This window comes from Dufourea novaeangliae, unplaced genomic scaffold (genome assembly GCF_001272555.1).
Source record: "Dufourea novaeangliae isolate 0120121106 unplaced genomic scaffold, ASM127255v1 scaffold355, whole genome shotgun sequence".
Classification (NCBI taxonomy): Eukaryota; Metazoa; Arthropoda; class Insecta; order Hymenoptera; family Halictidae; genus Dufourea; species Dufourea novaeangliae.
The window spans coordinates 428,308-456,148 of NW_015374251.1; the positions used below are offsets into that span (position 1 = coordinate 428,308).

At 39.4% G+C, this 27,841-nt stretch overlaps 5 protein-coding genes across 6 annotated transcripts; 3 read left to right on the forward strand and 2 right to left on the reverse strand.

Moving 5' to 3' along the window:
* Positions 1-17: 17 nt before the first annotated feature.
* Positions 18-1,910, reverse strand: LOC107192547 (ADP-ribosylation factor 6). 2 transcript variants are annotated; one of them, XM_015581830.1, is made up of 5 exons: positions 1,759-1,910; positions 901-1,001; positions 685-788; positions 404-602; positions 18-325 (listed from the first exon to the last, which is right to left on the reverse strand). In XM_015581830.1, the coding sequence occupies exons 2-5, from the start codon at positions 980-982 to the stop codon at positions 183-185; spliced, it is 528 nt and encodes a 175-aa protein (XP_015437316.1). In that variant the 5' UTR covers positions 983-1,001; positions 1,759-1,910; the 3' UTR covers positions 18-182. The 2 variants fall into 2 exon arrangements, with proteins under 2 accessions (XP_015437316.1, XP_015437317.1); XM_015581831.1 differs by lacking the exon at positions 1,759-1,910 and having other exon boundaries at positions 685-759; positions 901-995.
* Positions 1,911-3,099: 1,189 nt separating this feature from the next.
* Positions 3,100-5,060, forward strand: LOC107192521 (UDP-N-acetylhexosamine pyrophosphorylase). The gene is made up of 3 exons (XM_015581801.1): positions 3,100-3,800; positions 4,048-4,444; positions 4,524-5,060. Exons 1-3 carry the CDS (start codon positions 3,322-3,324, stop codon positions 5,058-5,060), a joined length of 1,413 nt encoding a protein of 470 aa, XP_015437287.1. The 5' UTR covers positions 3,100-3,321.
* A 1,128-nt stretch (positions 5,061-6,188) lies between these two features.
* LOC107192542 (separin) lies at positions 6,189-8,591 on the forward strand. Its single transcript, XM_015581826.1, has 8 exons — positions 6,189-6,386; positions 6,447-6,663; positions 6,745-7,034; positions 7,140-7,276; positions 7,344-7,560; positions 7,646-8,124; positions 8,208-8,353; positions 8,426-8,591. The coding sequence occupies exons 1-8, from the start codon at positions 6,189-6,191 to the stop codon at positions 8,572-8,574; spliced, it is 1,833 nt and encodes a 610-aa protein (XP_015437312.1). The 3' UTR covers positions 8,575-8,591.
* Positions 8,592-8,726: 135 nt separating this feature from the next.
* LOC107192543 (mannose-1-phosphate guanyltransferase beta) lies at positions 8,727-10,692 on the reverse strand. Its single transcript, XM_015581827.1, has 6 exons — positions 10,583-10,692; positions 10,065-10,279; positions 9,602-9,995; positions 9,289-9,450; positions 8,977-9,208; positions 8,727-8,898 (listed from the first exon to the last, which is right to left on the reverse strand). Exons 2-6 carry the CDS (start codon positions 10,215-10,217, stop codon positions 8,730-8,732), a joined length of 1,110 nt encoding a protein of 369 aa, XP_015437313.1. The 5' UTR covers positions 10,218-10,279; positions 10,583-10,692; the 3' UTR covers positions 8,727-8,729.
* Positions 10,693-12,284: 1,592 nt separating this feature from the next.
* LOC107192611 (trithorax group protein osa-like) lies at positions 12,285-27,671 on the forward strand. The gene is made up of 20 exons (XM_015581909.1): positions 12,285-13,327; positions 13,498-13,620; positions 13,717-13,923; positions 14,286-14,345; positions 17,902-18,034; positions 18,193-18,288; positions 18,390-18,715; positions 18,819-19,212; positions 19,297-19,422; positions 19,496-19,677; positions 19,886-19,927; positions 20,644-20,841; positions 21,657-21,876; positions 22,154-22,330; positions 22,760-22,919; positions 22,998-23,256; positions 23,367-23,532; positions 23,826-24,139; positions 24,225-24,464; positions 24,548-27,671. Exons 1-20 carry the CDS (start codon positions 12,488-12,490, stop codon positions 26,510-26,512), a joined length of 6,228 nt encoding a protein of 2,075 aa, XP_015437395.1. The 5' UTR covers positions 12,285-12,487; the 3' UTR covers positions 26,513-27,671.
* The last annotated feature ends 170 nt before the right edge of the window (positions 27,672-27,841 follow it).

The window sequence follows — 27,841 nt, forward strand, 5'->3', positions numbered from 1 at the left end:
TATTAATGGTTGTCCTACATTTGCCACTGTACGTTTAAAGTGATCTTTTTTTTTCCCTTTATGGTTCTCAGTGATCATTGTCAGTTGCATTACAGAGCCTCTACATGATAAATAAAAAATGAAAGAACAAAGCAAACGTACATTGTTGGTATGCGGCTAATCGATGAAAAATAAATATTTGCTCATAATTTATGATTACTGGTTAGCCATGTAAGACCTTCGTAAAGCCCGTCCCCTGTTGTGGCACACGACGGTTGGACATACCAATTCCTGTCTCGTATCCTAGTTAAACCCAACTTTTCTTGTATTTCGTGTGGTTTCATTGCTAGAAACAATAACATAATTTTCGTAATGTTCATAACTAAAGCCTTGAAATATTTTTCTCAAAAATCCTGATGCTCACCATCAGGAAGATCTTGCTTGTTTGCAAATATTAAAATTATAGCATCGCGCATTTCTCTGTCGTTTATAATTCGATGAAGTTCTTGACGAGCTTCATCAATTCGATCTCTATCAGCACAGTCAACTACAAAAATAAGTCCCTGTGTTCCTGTATAATAATGACGCCATAACGGACGTATTTTATCTTGTCCACCAACGTCCTAAAAGAATGTTAATTCCTTATGAGACCAAATAATTGAAAGATATTTGTAGCATCTGAAGTAAATTCCACGTGTGGCTTACCCAAACATTGAACTTAACATTCTTATAGGTAACTGTTTCTACATTGAATCCTACAGTTGGTATAGTTGTTACAGACTGTCCTAATTTAAGTTTATACAATATTGCTGATACATAATTAAGAAAATATTACTGATACAAAATGTAATACAGCATTATAAATTGCTGTTTCTTCTTTGGAAAACCCTATGCAAACAAAAGAATACATGTAAAGGATACTAGTTTTCCCAGCAGCATCCAATCCTAACATAAGAATTCTCATTTCCTTGTTGCCAAAGATTTTTGACAACAATTTGCCCATTTTGCTAGGCACCTGGCACCTGAATCATATAAATTTTCACATTAAATAAAATACATCACAGGGTTTGACATTAGTCAGAAAAATGTTAACAGTATTATGATCTTATTAGAAGCATACAGAGGTAGAAGGAAGCACTCGTTTATCGTTGTCCTTAACTTTGAATAAACAACGCTATATTTACAATGATGCTATGTTAATAAAATGATTTACATCCAACTATATTAGGAACTGAGTGCCCATGGTATGATTTGCTTCGAATAACTTCTACCTTTCTGTTACAGTGGAAATAAAATTAAGAATTGAAGGCAATAGTCAATGGTGTATGAATACTTCCTTTTCCTACTGTAAAATAAAACTACCAAACAAAAAACTTGCAACGATCTCTAACCTCTATCTCAGTTTTGTTATCTCAAGATAAGAACAACATTTCAGTGTGCAGGTTTTAAATATCCCAGAAATTCAAGGACGTATTTCCTAACCTATACTGACCGCGTACACAATTCAAATAGATAAATATCAAACGAAATAATAGGACACTGATAAATAGGTGACATATAATCGGAGCGTAGGCAGATCTGCCGTTAAAGATTTCGTTAATTTGTAAGAGAGGAAGGAATGGTTCGCGGAACGAGACCGAACAGACTTCACGATAAATACATCGATCGGTCGTGCAACTTGCATGACAATTGATGACGAATTTTTTTTTTAAAGAAATCCTACGAGTCAGCAATACATTCAGGGGTGTGTAACACGAATAAGCCGTAAATATAACTTACCGAAATACATTTACAACGGGCGAGTACTTTATCACGAACGCGTAAACATATCACATCGCCCTGCTTAACTTGTCGTTACAGCCGTAATATTTGCCGCGGCATTGTAAGAGAAATGTTATTTGGCCACGTACAACATGATGTCTCTTCGTAAGTCACAGGCAAACACGCGTGTAACTTAAACGAAATGTTGAGATCACGTCTGTGTTGCATTGAATTGTAACAGGAGAATTTCAAGCGCCACCGTATGTCGCGATCTATTACTAAAGTCAAACGCGCATTGGCGAATTGAATTCGCGCGTCAATTTAGTCGTTGACCGTACTTAACGTTGTAATTCGAAAAAATAAAACGAGTATAGCAAGAAAACGGTTGTTTGTATGTTGTGTTGCTGATGGATGCGTGTCCATATAAAATAGAAGATTTTTACGAAACGTCTAAACAGTCACGCAACTTAATGCTGCTAGTCTGTGTCTAGTTTGTCTTGATTGGTGATACATTTTTAAATTTTATATCATGTGTCGACCCATTACCGTACATTTTTTCTTCCGATGAAGCTGTATTAAAAGGAATCGTGATACTACTTCAACGCATTGCGTTTGTATAGAATATGAACAAGATGAAAAATTCTATACCGTTAATTCTCTTTTTACGCTCTGTATTTAGAAACACGAGTAGTATTATAAAATAATCAACTGTCTCCAGTAATTTCGTGTAATTCAATTATGTATATATATATATATATGTACTTTTTAATGTTACCTTTCAATAACATATATAAATAGCTTATTAAACATTTATTAAAGTTTTCGCTATATGTATATATTCATATGTATACTGTAAATGCCTAAAATCCGCAGTCTAATTATGAGTAAATAGCCAAAGTAGTTCAAGTTCCTTGGATGGAAATTGTCACATTATTGGCATAAATGTCACGCTCCGAAATATTTTAGCGTAACATGGTTGGAATGCAAGACCGTCCTGCCTCGCCTTACAACCTTTCACTTTTCACTCCCAACCGTTATCAATGAAACGTAGAAATTGTCCTTGCATTATTCTCGTAAAAATACAGAATTATTTATGATAATTTTGATTCGATGCGTTTTATCGACAGACGGTTACAGAAGCCAGCGATGACAAGCGTCTGAGTGGAAAGTTTACAGTCACGACGTCTCCGATCAAAACACGGAGAAATGAACGAGAACATGGTTTTTCACGATCGACAAGACGCGTTCGTAGACGCGAAATGTACTGGAAAAGAAAAGGAGAATCGGTTGAGAGGCTGGAAGGGCGAGAGGGGCCGATAAGAGAAATCGAATCGGACGTGCTACGTGGAATCGTGAAAGTGAAGGTACACCCCGCTCTGCCTATGAGCCGGGCTAGGTTACCAGCTCCGACGGGATACCTGTTGCTCGACACGTATTAAATACATTCTCACCGATGCTCCTTTACAAACTCGACGCAGACACGTGCCACGAAGAACGCTTATAACGTTCATGATAAAGGCAGCGTTACGATAAACGGATAGCAGCTGGAACCGCAGTCCCGATTGTCAAACGGCCGCAAACATGGAAGCTCTGAGGAGGGATCTTGCCACCTGCAAACAGGAACATCTGTTAAGATTCTGGGACCAATTGTCCGCGAAAGAGAGAGAAGAACTTCGCCAGGACATAACAGAGTTGAATCTTAACGAGGTGATATCCTACTATGAGAGAAGTATACAGACATCCTCTTCTATGCATGAAAGAATGTTAGATGACAAGGTGTCACCTATACCGGAAGACAGTATTGCGTCTGTCAAAACGACAGATGAAGAACAGTTGAAGATGTATAAAAAACTGGGATTAGAAGAGATAGCTAATGGTAAGGTAGCTGTAGTGCTACTGGCTGGGGGTCAAGGTACCAGGCTAGGTGTATCTTATCCTAAGGGCATGTACAATGTTCGATTGCCATCTGGTAAAACCCTCTTTCAATTCCAAGCAGAAAGAATACTTCGTTTGCAAAATATGGCGGAAGAAGAATGTGGAAAAAGAGGAGAAATTACTTGGTATGTATACATGTTGGACCAATATCAGTCTTGATCCGATGTTATTGACATTAAAATAGGAGAAAATTTTGTAGGAAATAATTTGTTTAGCAGTTGTATCATTTCCATTATTTTCAATGGCCTTCTATTATATATTATTATTCCATCATTATCAGAAAAGAATGTTATTTGAATGAAAATACTTTTGCATGCTTTAGTATAATATAAATATATTCTGGATTAACTGATGATCATTGTCTTTTATTAGGTACATATTGACCAGCAAAGCCACCCATGGTACCACTCTGGATTTCCTCCGTGATAATGATTATTTCAATTTAAAAGATGAAAATGTTAAAGCATTCGAGCAAGGTATGCTACCATGTTTCACCCTTGAAGGGAAAATCGTTTTGGATGAGAAGCATAGAATTTCTAAAGCGCCAGATGGTAATGGAGGATTGTATCGAGCTTTAAAAGTGCAAGGAATATTGGACCACATGATACAACGTGGAATTCGTAGCGTTCATGTTCATTCGGTCGATAACATTTTGATAAAAGTAGCCGATCCGATTTTCCTAGGATACTGTTTGTCGACGTCAACGGATTGTGGCGTTAAGGTGATCGAAAAATCATCACCGGCCGAACCAGTGGGAGTTGTGTGCAAAGTATATCTATTAATAATTGCAGTCGTTTATAAATTATCGTTTGGAAGTATATGTTCTTACGTTATTGTCATTATTCTAGGTCGAGAATAGTTATCGGGTCGTCGAATATAGTGAAATTTCAAAAGAAACGGCTGAATTGCGTTCTGACAATGGACGGTTGGTTTATAACGCTGCGAATATATGCGATCATTATTTCACCGTGGATTTCCTATGCGCGGTTGGTAATCAGCATGAAAAGGAAATGGAACTGCACGCCGCCAAGAAGAAAATTCCATATATAGATGTGGATGGGCAGAAACAAATTCCTACATCTCCGAATGGTATTAAAATAGAAAAATTTGTATTCGATGTGTTCAAATTTGCGAAACGATTGGCTGTCTGGGAGGGAATTCGCGAGGAAGATTTTAGTCCTCTTAAAAACTCCGATACCGCTGGTCAGTATTGCCCAAGTACTGCGCGCAACGATGTACTTAAGCTCCATAAAAAATGGTTACTAAATGCAGGAGCAACAAGTGTTACGAATGACGTAGAAGTATCTCCTTTATTATCGTACGCGGGAGAAAACTTGAATCACGTACAAGGCCAATCATTCGAAGGCCCCTACGTATTGAATTAATGGGACTAGATACAATTCGCCTTTTTTATAGCAATGAGATTACAGTCTATATCTTTCTACTTGATAACAAATCTATGATTAATCGCGTGGATATATGCTTTATTTTTCTGTGATTTAATACTACTATCTAGATTGTAAGAATTTGTAAAAGTTCTAAAGAAATTTTTATACCGGTCGTGTAGAGAAAAACGCATCAGGGACCGATGTGTTGTCGTACGTACATACACGTATATAAAATTGTAAGATAAATAAGATAAGAATTGAAAGGATAGATAGATTTATAAGAAGTCTTAGTAACTGTTGAGTATAAGAAAAGTTGATTACGATGCTCTTAACTACATGATAAAATATCTAATACTTATACATGAATATGACACAATTATGTCAATATTCAGATTTTGACAAATGCATTTACATAAATTTTGTGAACATGAAAATTCAATAAAAGTTAGAGAAAACTACGTGAATTACGACCAAATATTTCTGTTAACAATGTTAAATTATCTGTTGAATTTCCCTAAACTGATGATATCGTTGTTCGACTGGTATTTTTTAAATTTTCTAGTTATTGTAGTAATACGAGTTTGCTATAAGTAGATGGCGTTAGGAAATATTTTTGACACGTGTTACATCTTATGAAATGAAATATTAAGTACAAATGTCACACAATTATTGATTCACAATATGAATTCAAAGAAATTCTACAAATAATATTGAACTATTGGAATAAAGTCTTAATCGCAATTTGTGTACTGTATTTTCACAATGTATTCTATTCGTTAGAACATTATTTTGAAGCGCCATCTGGACTTTCAATATTTTCATCAATTAGCAAATAAAAATTTTTATTTTCGCGTAACAAGTATATTAAATTTTATATTTTTAAAAGCGTGGTATAATTTTTTAACCGCAGAACGTTTCTAAGTATACGATTAAGCGTTTTCGGTTTTTAAAAAAAAGGGGGCCATTTCCTAACTTAACCTGAGTCATTAGGTTGGTATTCGTACCATAATAGGGTCAGTTTCAATTTGAATCTTTCAAGATAACAGTTACCGTACAATTGACATTGTGAAGTACAAAACAAAATAAGATTAGAATTATGTGAAAAGTGAAATATTACATAATAATATGGATGAAATTCTTCAAATACTTCATGAGTGTCATTTCAGTAATGACAAGCTTGAAGAATTGTCAAACGTTACTGGGGACGATTCGTTGGAAAATGTAAAAAGTGATGCTGAAAGATTGCTCTTGAATGCAAGATGCGACGTAGGAAACGTCGAATACTCGAATTTAAATAAAATGCTAGCAATCTGTTACTTAAAGGTACATATTTTTGACGCATTAACATAATATTGTTGATAAATTATTATGTATTTTTTACAGATGGGTAACGAACTCGAAGCTATATGTCATTTAATTGAATCGCATGCAGTGATACTTCGTCAACAAATATTACACAGATGCTTGAAAACAAAGCTGAGAGAGACAGTACTGAATACAGAACAGGTCTGTGGACTGAAATCTTCGTATGTTGAGTTCAATGTAAACAATGTAAATAATGTTAAGAATTTAAAGGCAAAACTCTTTGATCTGCCCAAAGGTAAAATATGTAATATGAATATGTGTGGTGTAATGGGTCTTAGTTATGTTTATTACTATAATACTTTTATTTTGTATACAGAATGGTACATGATTCAAGTGACTGGTCAATATAATCCTTCATGTATCACCGAATATCAAAAGTCTATGTCAAATACTATGCATGAGATACACATTACTGTATTACCACCAGGGACAGAAGAGATAGAACCTTTGTGTATAACACTACCAAAGCCAGAATTGCATTCCTCTTACGATGTTTGTCTGGAGATTCAGAGGATACTTTCTACCAATAGATCAGAACTTGCGGCTACTTATGCGAACAATGAATTATATTGGAAAATGCGTGGTCGACAAAATACTAATATGAAGGTATTTAGAACAACGATGATTTGATTGTCATTTCATGATTTCTGTGTATATATACACACACAGGTACATATGTAATATACATTAATGTATGTGCATATATTTAAGACAGCAATACAAGCTTTAGAATACAAATGGTTAAGAGAGTGGAGAATCCTATTTATGGCAGACCCTATAGACAAAGATGATTTAGTAACAAACATTGTTCAAATGATTGATAAATTGATATTAGACAACAAAAAACGGTGAGTAAAATTTTTTATTTATATACATTTCAATGACCAGTATATTTGATTACCTTGCATTCCACAGTAAGAATATATCAATGCGACGCAAGTGGTTATTAAAAAAGGTAGCACTGTCTGCTTGTTTTCTTACACGAGAAGAAATAGCACGTGCGGTAAAGTATGTGCTTTCCGGTTACGAAAAACTGGCAGATAATGTTATATTGTCTATATATGGAAAATTGTCATCTATTCAGGAAATGAAGGATGCAGTTAGGAAAACATTAGTTTTAATTGTCGATGAAGTAAGTTTACCAGATTGTTCCACATAAGACATAACACATGGCACGAATTATCTAGAATTCCTATAATAGTTGAATATCTTTTTAGCATATGGATTACATACCCTTTGAATCAATGGAAATTATAAAATGTCATCCTGTTACGCGTTTTCCGTCGTTTCATATTGCGTACGCTTTATTCAAAGAACACGAGAGTTCGATGGAGAATGGTTGTAAGATAATTAAAGTTAGAAAGGACATGGGTACGTGTATAGTTAATCCGTCTGGTAATTTAGCTAAAATGGAGAAACGCATGAAACTTTTTATTGATTACTGGTTACCAAATTGGAGAAGTTGGTACAGCGTCAAACCAGACGAAGAAGTATTCGAAGATGCTTTAGTTAATCACGACATACTAATGTATAATGGTCATGGCAATGGAATACAGTACTTACCTGGTGAACAAATTGAAAGACTCCGGGTAAAATCAATTGTTTTACTGTTTGGTTGTAGTAGCGTAAAACTACTTACGGTAGGAGGACGTTATCCACCATACGGTGTTTCGAATCAGTATTTAATAGCTAGCAGGTAGTAAATTATAAGCTGGAACAGTTGTTGCATTCAATATGAAGTATGAAAAAAATCAGAAGTATTTGGTATTTTATTTTCAGTCCTTGCGTACTTGGTATGTTGTGGGAAGTCACTGACGCTGACATTGATAAGATGACTGCCAATTTCATTAGTAACTGGATACCATCGCAATTGAACAGATCATGGGCCGACGTTGACATTAATATGTGGTGCGCGGGAACTCTCAGTTAGTATAACAAATTGTCTAGATTTTATTTATAATTCTCTGATTAATTTCAATAAAATTTCTCACCATTAGAGTTTCTGAGAAATAGAGAAGAGTGCACAGAAAACGTGCCCGTAGAACCAGAAATGTTGAGAGCGGTAGCAAAGTCGAAAGATGTCTGTTCTCAATATATGACCGCGGCTGCAATAGTGGTACGAGGACTACCGATAAAGTTAATTTAAATTGTAAATGTAAAAACATTACGAATTAATATAAATATTGAATGCTAATTGACATACAATGTAAAAAGCTGATAAAAAATGTTCTCTTTAGAGATCGCACTGTTTGGTCAGTTATCGTGTTCCGCGGTGAAAGTACTTCGAAGTATTGTTTTTGATCACATGATTATTTGCGGTTCTGGCACAGAGTTGGAAATACTCTTGTGAGGTAACACTTGGCCTCCGTTGATGTATAATTCATCTTTAACGATTACATCTTCACCAAGTACCGTTGTACCTTCCATTCGTACCCAACGGCCTACGACGCTTCTCCAGCCAACGATACATCTAGCACAGTATATCAGAACAACGTTACAAGCATGGAGCCTACACTAATGGCACCATAATGTGGATGATAAAACTTACCCGTCCAGCCATGCGTGCTCTTTTATTATGGCCGATTTAAGAATGGTGCTACGTTTAATGCAGCATCCGTCGGATAATATAACACCAGGACCGATTGTGACGTTAGGTCCTATCCTACAGTCTTTGCCAATCTTTGCTGTTTCATCTATTAATACATTGCCCACAACACCTGGACCAGAGTATAACTTCTCTGGAGATTTTTGTCTCAAAGATGTTAGATACATACTCATTCCTGCATAAACCATAGATAAAGGAGATGAAGTACAAACACATTATTTGCATGTGAAACAATGATGTCATCGAAGTGCATACCTTTAAGGAAATCTTTTGGTTGCCCTACATCCATCCAAAATCCTGTTAATTCCATGGCAAACAATTCTCCATCATGAGCCATTAATGGAAAGACTTCTTTTTCTATACTAGTAGGTTTTAGTTCTATTCTTTTCAACACACTTGGATTGAATATATACATGCCTAAAAGATCTTAGTACAATTACAGGTACGTAACCTCATTGGAAAAGATGTAGCAAATTTCTTACAGTTTCTATGGTTCTGCTATATCTTTTCCAACAAGAATATCTAGTAATTATATTAATTTTGTGACTCAATGATAAAGAGACAACACCTGCATTAATTTTATTGGAGATGAATTCCTGTGGTTTTTCCACAAAACTTTTTATTTTACCATCATCTGCATAAACAACTACACCATACTTTGATGGTTCTTCCACTTTAGTCACAATTATTGTCCCTTCTGTACCATGATTTTTATGGAAATCAAGAAGTTGTTTAAATGGAAATTCACAAATAATATCAGAATTTAGAACAAAAAATGGCTCATCCCCTGAAGACAATAGGTCATGTACAAGTGCAAGTGGTCCTGCAGTACCAAGGGGTTCTGGTTCATGGGAAAAAATTAAACGTACACCTAATTTCTTTGCCTCTTCACCCAAATGTGTTTCCATTTCTTCTGCACGATATGATACAGCTAATATTACCTCTGTCACACCTGTTTCTACCTGAGGTACAAAATTATAATCATTAATTCTTAGAACATATAAGTATTATGTAAAAACATAATAACGTACCAAAGCCTCTATTTGATGCAAAAGCATTGGTTTATTAGCAAACTCTACCAAAGGTTTAGGTCTACTTAATGTAAGTGGTCTTAATCTAGTTCCATATCCACCAACAAGAATTAATGCCCTCATTGTGCTTAATTTTTTCCGCTTCTGTTGCATTACTCTTTACTGTTTTAATCAAAATGTGTTTATAAGAACACAGATTCACAATTAGCTTTACTCTGCAAAATGAGGAGGATAGATGTTACAAACAATGTCAACTAGCATGATGGCTCGTTAGTTCAACAATACAATTTGTAATTTTTTTAATACTATCACTGCATTGCCATGTACCTATACAGGCTATAACGTTAACAAATAATTGAAAATTTTACATAAAATTACTGGACACCTTTAAAAATATACGATTACAGTTAGTTTTTCGTAAAAAACGTATTAAAAAAATATAAGTATTATAAGCGGAAGAATTAATTCAATTACATGGTTTAATTGTCACATATTCATTTTTTATAAGAAACGCCTACCTGTTATCTACATATCGACTCGAAAGATTAAAGTTATAAAACAATTACTCCTGTTTTGCCACGTAGGATTGAAATGCCGCGTAGACAAATGTACATTTCACAAACCAAGTAAAGTCTACCCCACTCCAGCTTTTCAGGAGGCATTACGAAAAGAGCATTCCCGTCTATCCTACGATGTTCTGTGACACGGATTGTAGAGCAATCATATTCTGCCAGTAACGCTCTATTTCAAAATTTCAATCTGCACAAATTTCTTTGACGTTTATAACAGAACAGTTTTATTGTTCTGTTAAAATTCAAAACATAGAAAGTGCATTGAATGTTTCTTAATTAACTTTCGAACTTGAATAACAGTAAAGTATTTTTAGAATTTTCCGCGCTGTGTTTTACACCGCGGAACAGCGTAGCATAGATAGGAAGAAGCTGGAGTGACGTGGAAATGGACGATTATTTTGTTCAACAGTGTATGACAGTGTATATACGGACACGCGGAGTATCGATACTAATCAGTCGTATTAATCGCTGCATACTCTGAATACATGATATTACTGTACATTTCTACGTTTCTCTGTTTTTCCTATTTTTATTTGTATTATAAAAAAAGTGGTTTAGAAGATTTCTTTTTTTGGCACGATTAATGTACAAAGTAGTATGATTAACGTAATTATTATAGGTAAACAAAGGTTGTTTATATACAGAATTTCATTTTTGAATACAATATTGTGAAAAGCGGAATTGAAAAAAACTTTACTTCACTAATTTAGGCTTGTTCGAGTTTGTTCAGTTAAAAATAGATCAAAAACTTTGTTTGTCCTTGCGTAAAACTTTTGCTTCACTATGTTTTACGCAATTGCATATTCTATAAATGCGTAAAAACGGCAGTCTAATCAAAGAAATGTCGATCTTCAATTATTTTTAGGTTCACTGAGTATTCTAATGTATTTTCATTGTTTTCAATATTCCAATTATTCAATATGAAATATTGTACAGTCTAGAAAGTACACGAATACCGTGTAACTCTGTGCATAATTATTGTTAATGTAAAAAACAGAGATACACATTGTAGAGGAACGTTATTCTAGCTGAACTTCTTATACCATTACATATTACCCTGTGCGCCTGCGCTAGACTGAATAGTTTATGCATGGGATCACAAAACAAAAAGGGACATAATCGTGTTACAAGCAATTTTCTTCGTTCTTTGTCCAAATTTCACAAATATGACAAGGAAAAATGAACGCGTAAGTGATTTTACATAGTATTATCATTAGTTAACATTCTTTAGGACCTATTATTTTTCTACTCTCCTATACCGTCTTTTTTTTTTAGAAACAAGAAGCGATCACGCGATATACAACGATCAATTTATTCGGCTTAAGGTGCATTTAACTATACCAATATTTTTATAAGATTTTCAAATAATAGAGAACAATACGGTAATTGAGTATATAAAACGATGAAATACTGTTCACTCTATATATTGGATATTATAAGACATCGGTGAATTTTCATAAATGAAACACTGTGTTGCGGATTGCTCATTATCAGATTCGATGGAATCGCGATCGAAAGCACACGTCGCCCCGTTGTAAACAATGGTTTAAAGAGTGGGATGGTTGACGGTACAGCCGCGAGATGGCGTAATAAGTGCGACGCTGCTTTTGACGTTCGCGTATGACTTTTTTTTTGGTTCCTTCTACTTTGAAAACGGCAGGAAGCGAAAATTGTTGGTACGGTGCTTAGTGGTTGCTGGTCTGACTGAGGATGTGGTGGAAAGTGTTGGGTACGATAGGAGAGGTTCAACCGGAAAGGATTTCGATCTCAAGCACATAGTACGCGAGACACACGAGGTCCCGCGATTGGCCAGTTTATGAGACGACGATGGCTCCGTGAGGAGAGGAGAACATGGCTGCGACGCAAGCCGAGAGCCAACAAAACGATGTGAAGCTGAATGAGTCCGTGAAATGCGCACAGAAACGTCCGCAAGTCAGTGGGAATAGTGCGAGTGTAAACGCGAAGCAGCAGCTGGATCCAGAGCCGGGTGATAAGGTGCCCCGGGGCGCGGCCCAGCTGCTTAAATATGTGAATCGCGGCGGGGACACGGGTTTCGAGATGAGTCAATACCGCGAGGACATTGGTGGACACACTGCCGGTGAGGTAAAATCACCCAGAGAGGCTGGCCAGGCGCCCCAAGAAAGTATCGGCAAACAGGAGCCCCTCGACGCGCCCGGTCATCCGAACCATCCCGGACATCCGTTCACGCCGAACGTAATACGTGATTACTCGGACGAGTATACTAACAAATCGAACGAGTTTCCCTCCAAGTCGTTGACCGATTATCCGGCCAAGCAGATACCAGAATACGTGGGAAAACATGGAGATTTTCCAGGAAAACAATTGGAATACCATGGTAAACACTTAATACATGAAAGTGAAAGAGTCCATCGTGCAGACATGGAAGAGCATTATGTAGCTTCCAAGATTGAATCACGATTGGCATATGTAGGAGGTACGCCGAGCAGCTTTCCAGGCCAGCCAAGGTTTCTGTCTGGACAAAGTATATCACAGACCACTGGTCCGACTCCGACATTAAATCAGTTACTTCAGGCGTCCACACCGGTGCATCGGTTTCATGGAAACTATCCTGGCATGGGACCAGAGCCTTATCAACAACCATGGCCTATTCAGAGGCCACCGGTTGTCCCTCCAGTTTATCCACAACCTGGTCAACGACCTCCACAGACGGTAACTTTTCATAAATTTTTATATATATGTATCTATGCTAAGTATGTTGAAATGAAATTGAAGATTCATTAAGTTTTTTAGGTTGCTCGACGTAATGTCCTATTTTACTGTTAGGTGTAATATTTGTTTCGTTGAATATCTCACCCATATATATGTTCTATGATAAATAGGGATCACCAAGATTACACACAGGGCCTGGAGGACCAAGTTCTCCAACTCCTATGCCATATCAACAATATACACAACGTTATTCCTCTCCTGCAAGACCACATGCACCATATAGTCACCATCAGGTAGGTAGCATATTTATAAGCAGTTATAAATATGTGATAACAATTGACCAATTTCTCAATGATGGGATAATTAATAGTAATTCGTATTTTTTTCAGATAAATTCATACACTACACAAACAAGTCATCCTTCCAGTCTATATACTGAACAAAGGGGATGGAACCAAGGTGGACCACCAAATCCACCACCACCTCCATCTAATCAAGCTAATCCTTCCAGTCAGTCGCCACAACGTGCTCTTTCTCAATCTCCAGCACCACCACCTTCTGCATCTCCACAACCCCAAACAACTGGCCAATCACAGGTAAACAACACCCATAAGAAGTATATATCTTATGCATTGTCACAGAACATTTTGATTTTGCACATTTTAAAATATGATCAAAGTGTTGTGTACAAACTTTTTCTAAAAAGTATGTAGTAAATCAAATTGTCATTAATGACATGCAGAAAAAAACGTGTGTACATAATTTTGAATAGACCAGAAAGTTCAGCAAGATATTATTAGTCATAATATGGCTATGTAGAAGATAGAAAAGACAAGACGTTCGGATTTATAAAAGAACAATTATATTTAATATATTTGTAAGGTTGCATGTATAAATCATTTCAAAGAATTTGTTAGACAAGTCGAAGTTCACAAGAGGACTATCTTTATGCTTACAGAGTTTCCACAATCTCCAGCAGAGATCCACAACACCAAATACTCAAGGAATCGATTCAGGGGTGAGTATAAATTCACTGTACTAGCTGACACAAATATCAAAATATTCTATAGTAAATTTCATCGAAATAATAGCATGCTTGTGAATACTCCAAGATTGTGTTGTACATGTATACCTGTGTGTTTGTATACCTGTAACATGCTACGATGGCCATTCACGAGAAAAACACCTTAGTACTTCTTTAAAATCTGAAAACACGCATGTCGAAACTTGAGGGGTGGCTTTGGATCTTAATTATAGAGCACATGCGCGCGAATGCACGTGTATACACGTGTTACTGTTATTTTGTCTTTTTGTGTCGGGCACGATCGGGACGCAAGTTAATCGAAAATACGGTAAGAAAGAAAAGTAATTGTGTCCTATGTGGGACACGATATATTGCCGGCATTGCGGGGCAATTCTAATTTCACGTTGCATAAAGTGCCATTTGATCTTGGATACAGTGGACGGAGGTACTTGAATACTTCCCTCGTGAAAAGAGCAAGCATGAGTGAGCGAAAGGGAGATCTCTCGAGTATGGCTTGACTACGGGAGGAGGGGCAGGGTGTGGGAAGTGGGGATGGAGAATAAGCGACTTGTAGAGTTCGATTAGGGCGCGAGTTGCGCGGCCGCTGGAGCCCCAGATATTAGCGACGTCCCCTTCTCTCTCTCTCCCGCTCTCTGTTTCCCCTTCTCTCTCGAAACCTATCTCTATCTCTATCCTGTGTAAGCGTCTCCCTTTCGGACGCATACATTCACACGCGTGCGTGTTGGATCCCGTATCCCCTCCCTTCTATATTCGATCTCTCGCTTCTTCCAATATAGATGGGCGGGTAGTGAGAGGCCGATGTGCAACATAGGTTACACGGAGCATAGGAGCGAGCAAGAGCGTACGCGTGTGATTCGCTCGAACTTGCTGGTGGGGAGAAAACAGAATATTTGAGGCAGTTCACCCCCCACTAGTTCTGACGTTTTATATCGTTCAGCTATATTCGGTTCGTTAGATCATGCAACTGTCACTCTGCGACATGCTATCTAACTTCTCGTATTCCCATGACGCGGCTGAAAAGTGTCAAATATATTTTAAACGCTTCGCAAACTGGTATGACGGAAAGACGTTAAAATCCTAGCTATTGAGTTCGCGTATAAATGGTTGTAGTTTCTACGCGTTGATATTAGACGTATCTGTTGTCGATCTAGGGATTATTCACTTGATTCGTTTCGATCTACCATGCAAATGAAGGAACAAGAATTGGATCGCTAATATGACATTTTGCTTTCTGTCCCCCTTCAAACGTCACAGCCACAAAGTATGTAATTAGTTTATGTGCTGATAAACTCGTATGTTCTACTGTCATGCCTTTTATGGCATGCAGAGAGTAGGCACATCTCTCGGGACTGGGTACGATTTTGGAAAAATAGTATGTACTTTAACTTAGGAACGTTAGTGTCGTGCCATTGAATCCGTTTTGGAGCGATAACGATATTACAACATTACCAGATAAAAATATTATTATATAATATCCTCGGTGCAGTTGCGCAGCAACATAAATTTACAAACGTTTATCTACATATGTCGCTACGTATAGTTCACCTTATATAGGACAAAATGAAAGTAGCATGGTTGATTTTTTTATTTCTTTTCTATTCATCGTTCGGAATGTTTAATTGGCGGATAAACATTTTCCTCGTCCGTGATGTAAAATTCTTTATATCAAAAGTTTTCAAGTATTCCAAATTTCTGATAACCTTTACGAAAGGAGAATAAAAACTAATCGGAACATAACGATAGTTTAATTAGGTCGACGAATTAAACGAATTTCGACGAATAGACTTTACAAAAAAAAAGTCCACCCTCGTAATGTTTGGACTTTGGAGTAGTTTTCTCTCTATCCGCGTACTCTCTCGGTGTTTTTGGAGCACACGGGTGCTTTTACTCGGGAAACGGCGAGGATGGCCGACAGTTACCGAACGCTTGCCGCGCCATGAAAGAACGCCCTCCAACGAGCATCTAGACGCGAAATCTGTAAACCGAAGTCACGGAACATTCTATTGAAAAGAATCACGTTTTTAAGTTGGTTTTGGCCACGTACACGTACGTAGACGATCAACGCTCCGAATTCTAACCTTTTGCATATCGCGCGAGCCCCGATACGATCGATCGTGGACTGTTTCATGATCGAAAATATCGGAGGGTTGTTCCTTGCGATACGAAACCGCCTCACCAGTGGGACTTATTGACACAACATGCGATGGTCGAACGAAGCACACGGTGAACCAGTAGGCAGTTCTATAACGTACTGACGAAATAATGCCCGTTCTCGTGTGGTTCCGTCGAATCACCGACCCTTTCGACCGCACCTGATACGAACATGGTGCGTTGTTCTTACACCGGATTCCCGTAAAACATGTGAAAATCGCACGGAGGGGACATACGAGTCGTCCACGGTCGGTTTTGTCGTAGTGCGCGCGGGGTAACGCCTCTCCTTCGATTCTCGCGTCATGCCGAGAGTCCTTGTGTCCGACACTATCTCTACTATACGTTCCGTGATACATCCGAGGAAGTCTGTAATCGTCTTCTCTACGGATGAACTGTCCACTGTCTGGTAGGTGTAATGATGTGCTCCTTTCTTTTTCTTTCTCTCTCTCTCTTCGTTTACCCGTTTCCCTCCTTACCTCTCGCTTTCTCTCTCTCGCGCGCGCGGTGTTGTCTTCCTCTCTCTCACTGACTACGTTCGCCTCCTGTCTTTATCTATTTATCTGTCCATCTTTTGCCCATCTATCTTTCTTTCTCTTACAGTGTACTACTCACACGGTCCTCGTCTTCTCTCTTGCTCTTGCTCTTTTCATCTTTTCCCCTCTATATCTTTCGCTCGCTCTCGACCGTCCCTCTCCTTTTTTCTAGTACGCTTTCTCTCTCTCTCTCACTTACACATTCACTCACTCAATGTATCATTGTAATGACTTGTGCGAAGTATGTGTGTGTGTGTGTGTGTTCTGTGTATACATACACGAATGTGCACATGCAAAGGAATAAATATCATTGAGGCATGTGCGCGTGTATATGACGTGTTATGTTGCACCGTACGATTAGTATAGCGAGTGCCGCGTGTAGTGTGTAACTCCGATTTTCTCGTGATCAAAATATGACAGCAAATACAGCATGCTACGTATAGAATAAATGCGGATATCAACGTACCTTGAAAAGTGGACATTCTTCGAGGAGACTTTTCTTTCTGGTTCTTTTTTATTCATTGGTTCACTAATGTTTTTTTCCATTATGTCTCTGGGATATGAGCACTCGAATAAATTGATTAAAAAATAATATCAGACATAAAGCGTTGTACGTTCGCTCGACAGTGACTTCTATGCACATAACCCTTAAACATATACTTTCGTTTATGAATAACGCCTTTTGATTCTTTCTATTTATGTTAGATAACATTTGAAAATAAATAGAAACATTGTGCTAATTTTTAGGTACAATATACAATACCATTATAATTCGTATTCTGTCTTTGTTATTATGTATCTAATTAACCTTAATTCTTATAATAAGCTATTCCAATCTGTTGTAGGAATTGTCTGGCCAAAATAGTAACGATAGTTCGAATGGACCAGCTTGTCCAGGAACACCAAATTCACAGGGGATGAGACCAACCCCTTCACCGACAGGATCCACAGGTTCTCGCTCGATGTCCCCTGCTGTTGGTTTGTGCATTTTAATTTCTTATCTAACTCTCGGGAGAGGAGGCATTAAATAATTATGTAACAAACAAGTTGATTCTCCTTTTTTGCTGTCTTAAACTGTATATGGATTGAATTTAAACAGTTTCTTGATATTTTAAATGTGTGTCATGTATTTAAAGGCCAACAAAACGTTCAGATGCCTCCACGACCGTCAAGTAGCCAGTCAGATGGTAGTGGACCAGCACGAATGAGTCATTCTCCTATGACAACTCAAGGTAAATAAAAAAATATAATGGTCTAAGTAATTATGATTTTATACAGAGTAGGGGACTTCCTTTGCAAGAAGTATTTACAATGGAAACTTTTGTCTTTCTAGGAGCATACCAGCAGCCATTGGGTCCTTCACCACATATGCATAGCTATAAAATTAATAACACTGGGCCTGGTGTTGTGCAGCCAGGACCAGGTGCAACAAATCTTGGTGGAATAAACCCAATGGGTGGTGGAATGGGATATGCAGCTGGTGGAACGGCTGCAGGTCAGCCTGGGGGTTATCATGCGCAAAGTACCTATCCTCCTCCACGTCCACATGTACAATTTCCGCAAGGATATCCATCTCCAGCCAATTCACAACCACCACCTAATAATCAATATCAGGCTCCTAACAGACCCAACAATTTGGTGCAATATCCTCCTTATACGGTAAGCTTTATACAGTAACTACAAGTAATGACAGAATTAATTATAATTACCTTTTGAATATGTGCACTGAATATTTAATTAAAATATAATTTTCTTGGTTTAGCATAAAATGGGATTTAATAGCGTACCACCAGGTATGCCACCCAGCCCTGGACCTCCTCAAGTTTACGGAAGTAGTAGTACAACAGGTATGGTACCACCAGGTACACCCGGTGTGGCTGTGATTGGCAACATGGGACCTCCAGCAAGTTCCATGGGTCCTCCACCACCGTCGCCTAATCATGTTAGCAGTCAGCCACCCCCGACAAGCTCGGCTGTACCGCATTTACACCCTCCAGCAGCCACACCCCCTCTGAATCACGAAGGAAGTCCAATGCCTCCACCAAGTACCACTCCTAATTCGCATCCTACTTCGACACCAACACCAACCAGTCATAGTTCTTCAGACCTTGCTACAGAAGCCTCGAATGACAGTGGTATAACCACTACAGCTTCAGGTATTTGTACTTTCTATCGATAGATTTTCTGTTTCGTTCGTTTCATTGCTACGTATTCGAGTGAAAATTATTCTGTTCTCGTAGGAACGTCATCAATTAACGTGACATCCACCTCAAGTGGTACTGTTACGTCTGTAATAACGACTGGTCCCGATGGCACATCCTTGGACGAAGGCTCTCAACAGTCTACATTGTCGAATGCATCAGCCGGTTAGTAAAGAGTTTTCGGAATATATTAAACGTTTTTTTACGGGACAGTGTATATAACTTTATTGAAATACAGCTTCTGGGGAAGATCCAGCATTTACACCGAAAGTGCGAAAAGAAATGATGGGTGGGTATCATAGTCACCCAACCACACCACAAAGTACAGTTCCATCGCCTGGCGCCGCGAGTATCAATTCGATCCATGAAGAATATCCCGACATGAACAGTCCTGGTTGGTCACGCCCACCTGCTAGTCCTGTATGTATACTTTTGTCGTATGGTTCTTTAAAAAACAAGAACTTTGCCATAACATTTACTATATACATATATATATGTGTGTATATTTGTACTTTTATACGCATGTTCAATGTCTTTGCAATGAAAATTGTAAGAAAGATACATGATCAGGGTATATGTTTATATATCGCAGTCTTCTAGATTTTTCAATATTTTATATATTTTACAGGTTTTTAACAGTCATGTGCCTCAAGACCCATACAGATCTAAGGTTACTGTTTTTTCACTATAAGTATTTTTATTATACTGTTGCTAAAAATATTATTTACACTGAATGCTTCGAGCTTTATTTAATCACGATAAGTCCTTCGTACTTGCTTTGCAACGATCTTTGTATATCATCTTAACGTTCCTCCCTTTTTAATTTCATACTTTAATAGAGACATATATTTATGTGTATCATCCTTTCGTTTGTGTCATAAAAGTAACAACATGTTTCTCATATTATTGACATATTCATTATGTAGTTATCGAGAGGTTGTTGGATAGTGGTGACATTGTTCGGCACACACCTGTGTATATATATGTAACATTCCTCCCTATTTATCTTCGACCAGCACAAAAATCGAGGAACCCACCAGTTATATATGTTTTTTTCTTTTTTGATCATCAAGAGAACCTTTTTCATATTACTTCGCTTCCCATATCTGCATGATACATCCACAACTTGTCTCTTATGTTCACTTATCTTCCAAGATAGACGTTTCAGGAAACAGCACTCACTGCATGAAAACTTTGGGCTATAGCAGCACTCAACTAAGTTAAACAAAACAAAAAATATTAATATAGTCTCTCACGTTTGTAACACATGATAATATGAAAATGTACGTGTAACATACATTGTTAGAAATAGCGCTTCAGAAATTAAAGAAATATGACGATTAAGGGTTAAGTGGTGGCTAATAGTTGCAATAATGACTATTCCAGAAACCGGATAGCTTGGCGAAACTGTACGAAATGGACGACTCGATGGAACGGCGAACTTGGCTCGACAAATTAGTTAACTTCATGGAAGAACGAAGAACACCAATTACAAGCTGTCCTACCATCTCCAAGAACCCCCTCGACCTATTTCGGCTATACCTCTACGTGAAAGAGAGGGGGGGCTTCATGGAGGTATGCAAGGTGCAGTGTAGTTCCATCTAGCCCTCGGTGTCTTTACGTAGTTTTTTTGAAATTGTCTCTATGTGTTCACATTTTCTTTTTGTCGAATGTCGTGTATTCACATCGAGAGATGCCAAGTGCTGAAAAACTCGAGTGAAGTCACATATGAGTTTATTCTTCTTGGTTCTTATCTTCTCTTTTTTCTTTTTTTTTTTTTTTTTGCATTTAAAAGTATTGACAGTTGTTGAAAAATCACTGAACACGCTTCTTTCTGTTTGTGCTGAACTGTGCATGATCACGTTGTATCTTCTTTTATTTTTTTATTTTTGCTATTAGTGTTTCCATTCTCCTTTTTTCTTGTGTATAAAACGAAAGAGAGAAACAAAAGAAGCTTAACATATGTTTTCTTGAAGTTAGTCGTTCGACGTGTGTGGAATACACATCCTCATCTACAAACCTTGGTGCTATATGGAATTATTCTAATATACAGTGAAGATAAACTTTTAATATCAATATAATAACGGTAATTCGTTTCGATTGTACTTTTGTCTGTTTCACTTTTACACACTTTTCTGCATGGTCAGAAAGAAAAAAATACAACAAAATATTAAATCCGTTCGAATTGCAACAAGGCAGAGCTGGTTATTTACGCCGAGCCGATTTTTTTTTCTTCTCGTTTTTCTTAGAGTAGTACTTTGTAACGATGTTCGTTTCTCGTGTATTTTGTTTTTCAATTTTACGTTCTCGAGATGCAGATTTTTTTTGCTGTTTGGATTTTGCATTGGTAAATTGTACACGGCATCCAAATGGGGAACAATCATGTTACTTTTCCATAGGTAACGAAGAACAAAACGTGGAAAGACATAGCTGGTTCACTTGGTATCGGAGCCAGCAGTAGCGCAGCGTATACGTTGCGAAAACATTACACGAAACATTTACTGGCGTACGAGTGTCATTTTGATCGCGGTGGCGTGGATCCTCAGCCAATTATAAATCAGGTTGAGGCTGGCTCGAAAAAGAAAGGATCAAAGGGAACTGCTTCTGTACCCTCGCCAGGTAACTGTCCATGATATTACTCTAAATTAGGGGTCTGCAAACTAAGAATAGATTTTACAATTTCAAATTTTAAAAAATTTCAAAGTACGCGCTATAACGCTCTTAGTAGCTAAAATATTTACTGAGTGCTTAGCTATAACGCTCTTAGTAGCTAAAATATTTACTATTTGGCTCTTTACAAGAAGAGTTTGTCGACTCCTGCTTTAAAGCGATGCAGCTAGGTAGTGATTAGTATCGAAAGAAGTGCCTTTAATAAATAAACATTAAAATCTTTTAGGGTCTTCCAATTCACAAGATTCCTTCCCAGCTGCTGGATCGAGTAATGCTTCCATGGACGGTTATGGAAGTTATCAGAGTGGTTATACCGGTGGTACGCCTGGTGGACCTTCATCGGAGTACACCCCTCCTCCTCCTAGACCACCCAGTCAAAGTAGCGCTCCTTCTCCTCATCAAGGTAGAGTTCATACTTTGTCCTATTACTGCTGTTAGATACAATGTTATTAGATTGGTGTATATGCGCGACAGCGACACCAACCTAATAGTTCTGAAACCGTGTGAAAGGAATAGCGGTTGAGAGAATGATGTTCCGGCAGGTGGTTCGAACCAGGGCGGGCAGAATAGCGCGAAATCGTTCGACAACAGTGTGGGACGCTCTGCTCGCAAGTCGAACGCGGCGCCCTACCCTGGTCCACTGCGAACCCCAGGTACTTCTCTCTTCCTAGTCTCCTTTCACGGCTTAGGATGATGTAAATGTTCCCCTTAAGCACATCCTTTGTACAGTGTTAATTGTGCGCGATTACCTTTCCTCTAATTGTTACTCATAAAAGCATGTTGTCACGCGACATTGTCCGATTATTTGGAACGAACTTGCTTTGCGTTTAAGGTATACAACAAAGCAGTTATCAAAACACAGGTTCCTACCAAAATTACCCTCAAGATCAGTACATTCGCCCCCAAGGAAGCACACTGTCGCAACAAGGAGAATTCAATCAACCTTACTCGCCACGGTCGCATTATTCACCTTATGTACCAGACGTGGACAGGTTAGGTTTCACGTGATAAAATATAATTGTCTGAAGGAACGTGTAAAAGACGAAACGTAATTGTGGAAACATTTATAGGGGATATCCTGGCGGGAACATGCCACCGAACAACGCCAGCGGGCAGGATATATATAATAGATATAGTAGTAACCAACAACCTGCGAGCTATCCGACGGGGACACCGCCAAACGCAAGGAATAGCAGCTACCCATCTGCGCCGCAGGCACATCCGGCTACTGTACCGCCACAAACAGCTACCAGTCAACCTTCTTCACCTTCCCAGCCTTCTGCTGCTTCGTCCTATTCTTGCCCGCAAGATTATTATCGACAGGAACAGGTATCGTTATTTCTTATACCTTATACGTTGGTTCTGAAATTTGTTTAAATACTTTCTGTTACTTATAATTTACTACATCCTTTTGCTAAATGGTTCATTTTCTACGAAAGGGTGGATATGGAGCTCCCGCAGCGTCACAGATATACTCGGGTGGTGCAAGCGCGAACAAAAATATGCCGCCGCCACCGCCAGGTCCAAATCCACCCAGGCGTCACCCAGATTTTGCCAAAGACCAACAGTACCCTCAGTATAATCAGCAACGACCAGCGTATCCTGGTAAATCTATTATTCTATTACGTACTCTCGCGAGCAAACTCGGTTTCCGCTAGGGGAATAGAAGAAAAGTCTCCTGCCACTTAGGAAATTTATTTCAAGTACTGAAATAAATGTTACACCGAATGGTAATTTCGCATAAATTTCAGTAGCTCCAAAAACTAAATGGTAGGAGGCCCTTCACCTACCTCACTTTTCCCCCTAGTGGAAGATGAGTTTGCTCGTCGGTGTACTAGTAGTAATTGTTTTTTTTTTTTTTTCTTTTATATTCTGTAATGCTAATATTGTAACAACAGGATGGCCAAATACAACCAATCAATACAACAGTAGCAGTGGGAGCAGTAGGGTTCAATATCCATCTCAGCAACCACAGGCGCAATCACAACCCCCACAGCCACCCGCGCCACAACCAACGCCACCAGTTGGTCCTGTACCTTCTACACCTCCAACTGGAGGAATTGCTAGTAGTCAACAGTGGGTTAGTCAACAGCCAAATCGAACCTCTTCGCAGCAAACATTGAACGCTATAGCACATGCTCCTCCTCCTCCGTGGGATCATCGTTATACGAATCAACCGTCCCCTCTTTATCCAACACCTGGAAATCATCAGGTATTTAATTGATTTAAATGGTACCTTTAATTTCAAGTAGAGACGATGAACAGCGTGTCTGTTATTCTGTGTTTTATATTTGTAGAATCAGCTCGGGATAAATCCTATGATCAGCCAGCAACCTACATCAAAGAGAGAAATGACATTCCCTCCCGATAGCGTGGAAGCAGTAACACCGCTTCTTTACAAGCGGCGGAAACTGACGCGTGCTGACGTTGCACCGGTAGAGGCTTGGCGCATTATGATGGCTTTACGATCAGGTCTATTGGCTGAAAGTTGTTGGGCCCTTGACGTACTAAACATATTATTATTTGACGATTCATCGGTAATATCATTAATCTTTTGATTATGCTTAACCTCTCGATAATTAAGAGTCCTGAAAATACTATCCGATAAACCGTTTTGCAGGTAAGTTATTTTGGGTTGACGCATTTGCCTGGGCTGCTCGATGTTCTCCTGGAACATTTCTCCCGTTCTTTATCGGACATGTTCGAATCGCCTGTAAATGAGGACGATCGTAACTGGAACCAATCGGCGGATGGGCCGGAAGTGGATCTTGGCGCTGTGACGCGTCCCATCGACCCCGAGGATCGAACCAAATTACTATCATCGTCGAATTACACATTTCTATCGAGGAGGGGTCGTCCAGTGAAAATCGTGCCAAGGGACGACGATTTGTTCGTTCTGGATACACGAAGGACTTGGGATCATCAGGAATGCGAATCTGAAACTGAGCCTTGGCAAGTCGACAGTAATACCACCAAATACATAGTGACCTGCTTTCAGACTGAAATCGGATCGGTACCGTTCGCGCGTCTTCTCCGAGACGAGAAGCCGCCGTTGCTGCAGAAGGAGGTCGAGTGCACCGACTCGAAGGACGAAGCTAAAGCGGACTCCGGTATGCTCGAGGCATCGGAATTCTCACAAAAATCCACCGAACTTGGCGATAAGCCAAAAGAGGCGAACGAACGAAAGCAATTGGATAAAAAGAAAAAGACGAAAACGTTAAGCGACGTTTTATCCAGGATCAAGAAAGAGCCGGTCGAGATGAACGATCTAACGAGGGAGCTGTTTGAGAAGAAGAACGACGGTTTCAAGAAGGAGTGCGAGACCGACGCGAAAGTAAACAATAACATGGGCGAGCACTTCACGGACGTGCAGAAAACAGACGAGGAACTGGTTCCGACGCAGAACGGGCTGAACGACACGACGGGCAATGTCGAGCTGGAGAAAATCGAGATCAAGGTGGAGATCGAGGAGCAGCAAGAGTCGATACCGAAGGAGGACGATAATAACGAGGGACCAAGATTAAAAATAAGAGATCCAGCGGGTACATTGAAGAGGAGACGGATAAGCGACTACGAGGACGAGAGTTATTCGAGGGACGAGGCTAGTTTATACCTCGTCACCGAGACACAGGATAACCTGGCTCGACGTTGCGTCTGTTTGTCGACAATTCTAAGGAATCTCACATTCATACCGGGCAACGAGACCGAGTTCGCCAAGAACATGACGTTCCTGAGCCTTCTCGGGAAGCTGTTGTTGCTCCACCACGAGCATCCGGCCAGAACGCAAAAGACGCGCAACTACGACCGGGAGGAGGACGCGGATTTTGCGGATTCTTGCAGCAGCTTGCAAGGCGAGAGCGAATGGTGGTGGGATTTTCTGCATCATATAAGAGAAAACGTGCTGGTAATGGCGGCGAATATAGCCGGCCACTTGGATCTAAGTCAACATCCAGAGGAGATATCCCGGCCGGTGTTGGACGGTCTTCTACATTGGGCGGTGTGTCCAGCGGCTCACGGCCAGGATCCTTTCCCCACGGTCGGGCCAAACTCGTCTCTGTCGCCGCAGAGATTAGCGCTGGAGGCATTGTGCAAGCTATGCGTCACGGAATGCAACGTGGACCTGGTCGTCGCGACGCCACCGTACTCGAGACTCCAGAGACTCTGCTCCGTATTGACCAGGCTACTTTGTCGAAGCGAGGAACAGGTTTTACGGGAGTTTGGCGTGAATCTGCTTCACTTTCTGTCCGCGGCGGACAGCGGTGTGGCCCGCACAATCGCCCTGCAAACGCCTTGCGTTGCGTTGTTGGTAGCATTCATCGAACAAGCGGAATCGACCGCGCTCGGTGTCGCGAATCAGCACGGATTGGCCACGTTACGTGACAATCCGGAATTGATGGGCACCAGTCTGGATATGCTGAGACGAGCGGCCGGTACCCTGTTGAACCTCGCCAGGCATCCGGACAACAGAACTCTACTGTTACAGCACGAGTCCCGGCTGCTTGCACTGGTGATGAGTCAGATACTGGATCAGCAGGTGGCCGCGATCGTTGCTCGTGTGTTGTTCCAGTGCTCCAGGGGCGCGTAACTCTTTTGTTGACAGAGACACGGTATTCTCCTTTTTCTTTTTTGGGACACGCGGGTGTGTTGATATCCGTGGTTGTTTAGCCTCCTTCCTTGTGTAAAATGATAATGGATTTTTTTTCCAAGGTGACAGAAAGAGACAGCTATATATATACATAGTGGCTGCTATTCTATATAGATAATACGGAAGCGAGAAAGAGATAATAGAGCGTGTATGTGTGCGTGTACGTGTGCGAGATAGGAAGTGCGAGAAAGACAACAAAAAAACCGTAGAAAGGTGTAGAAAAGAGTGCGAGTAGGAAGATGATAGTTCACAGTAAGGGAGAGAAAGCGAGAATGTGTGTGAGAGAGGAGGAGGAAGTACGTTATACAGAGTACCGAGAGAATAATGGAAAGAAAAAAAAAATAAACGCGGGATTTTGGTTATACACACAGAGGTTATGTAGCATGGAATAAAGTGTCGATATACAAACGCCACGGCATCGTGTGGTTGTTGTGTAGTTTTATATCGAGTAAACACGGGGAAGAAATAAGAAAGTGAATTTATCGGTGTTAGTTGCGCGAGTACACAGGTATGCTACGGATGGCGAACGCCACCGCGCGTGTCTGGTATATCTTTTCCCCCCTTCGTGAATTGGAATAATATCGATATAGTGTAAGATATTTACATAGTTAATGAAAGGAGAGAACAAAAAAAAATGGAGAAAGGATTGACGTGGAGAAACAGAACGGGGTCGAAACTACGAGTGAAATCGTGTGGAGATTGATGGGATATTAACTGTCGAGGGAGAGAAATGAAAGGAAACACTACTAAAGGATGTCTGGGGACGCGGAGATGAAAAAAATAAATAATAGTAGGGGACAGACAAAGACGGAGAGAGACACGGTGAGAGTGAGAAAGGAAGATGTGTGGAGGGGGTGGGACGGAACGACGGAGAGACGAGGAAGAAACAAACGATTATTAGCAGTATAATAATATATAAATGAATTAACTGAGAGAAAGAGAGAGAGAGAGAGAGAGAGAGAGAGAGAGAGAGAGAGAGAGAGAGAGAGAACTGATCGAGACAAAACTATCCGACGACGAGAAATCTGTTTGACGAACCTTAAAATGGTGCGATGCGGAACGATAATATTGGGGTGACGATTATATATATAAATATTAACGATAATATAATGCAAATTTTTATATTTGCATGTTTTGTGCTGTAATTAGCGAGTAATTAAGATATTTTGTAGATAACACATAATACACACACGACACACACGAAGAAGAAGAAAGAAAAAAAAGGAACACACACACTTCCATTGAATCTTATTTGAGCTGCGCCGCGCG

What these genes read in the sequence shown, in the direction of transcription:
- LOC107192547 (XM_015581830.1), bottom strand. Translation starts at nt 982, where the DNA reads ATGGGCAAATTGTTGTCAAAAATCTTTGGCAACAAGGAAATGAGAATT. An exon ending in GGATGCTGCTGGGAAAACTA is followed by an intron (nt 789 to 900) that starts GTATCCTTTACA and finishes ATTATGTATCAG; the next exon opens with CAATATTGTATAAACTTAAA. An exon ending in CAAGCAAGATCTTCCTGATG is followed by an intron (nt 326 to 403) that starts GTGAGCATCAGG and finishes TATTGTTTCTAG; the next exon opens with CAATGAAACCACACGAAATA.
- LOC107192521 (XM_015581801.1), top strand. Translation starts at nt 3,322, where the DNA reads ATGGAAGCTCTGAGGAGGGATCTTGCCACCTGCAAACAGGAACATCTG. An exon ending in AAAAGAGGAGAAATTACTTG is followed by an intron (nt 3,801 to 4,047) that starts GTATGTATACAT and finishes GTCTTTTATTAG; the next exon opens with GTACATATTGACCAGCAAAG. An exon ending in CAGTGGGAGTTGTGTGCAAA is followed by an intron (nt 4,445 to 4,523) that starts GTATATCTATTA and finishes TCATTATTCTAG; the next exon opens with GTCGAGAATAGTTATCGGGT.
- LOC107192542 (XM_015581826.1), top strand. Translation starts at nt 6,189, where the DNA reads ATGGATGAAATTCTTCAAATACTTCATGAGTGTCATTTCAGTAATGAC. An exon ending in ACTCTTTGATCTGCCCAAAG is followed by an intron (nt 6,664 to 6,744) that starts GTAAAATATGTA and finishes TTTTGTATACAG; the next exon opens with AATGGTACATGATTCAAGTG. An exon ending in GTGGTGCGCGGGAACTCTCA is followed by an intron (nt 8,354 to 8,425) that starts GTTAGTATAACA and finishes TCTCACCATTAG; the next exon opens with AGTTTCTGAGAAATAGAGAA.
- LOC107192543 (XM_015581827.1), bottom strand. Translation starts at nt 10,217, where the DNA reads ATGCAACAGAAGCGGAAAAAATTAAGCACAATGAGGGCATTAATTCTT. An exon ending in CTCCAATAAAATTAATGCAG is followed by an intron (nt 9,451 to 9,601) that starts GTGTTGTCTCTT and finishes AAGATCTTTTAG; the next exon opens with GCATGTATATATTCAATCCA. An exon ending in GAGCACGCATGGCTGGACGG is followed by an intron (nt 8,899 to 8,976) that starts GTAAGTTTTATC and finishes ATACTGTGCTAG; the next exon opens with ATGTATCGTTGGCTGGAGAA.
- LOC107192611 (XM_015581909.1), top strand. Translation starts at nt 12,488, where the DNA reads ATGGCTGCGACGCAAGCCGAGAGCCAACAAAACGATGTGAAGCTGAAT. An exon ending in TATAACCACTACAGCTTCAG is followed by an intron (nt 19,213 to 19,296) that starts GTATTTGTACTT and finishes CTGTTCTCGTAG; the next exon opens with GAACGTCATCAATTAACGTG. An exon ending in TGCTTCTGTACCCTCGCCAG is followed by an intron (nt 21,877 to 22,153) that starts GTAACTGTCCAT and finishes AAAATCTTTTAG; the next exon opens with GGTCTTCCAATTCACAAGAT.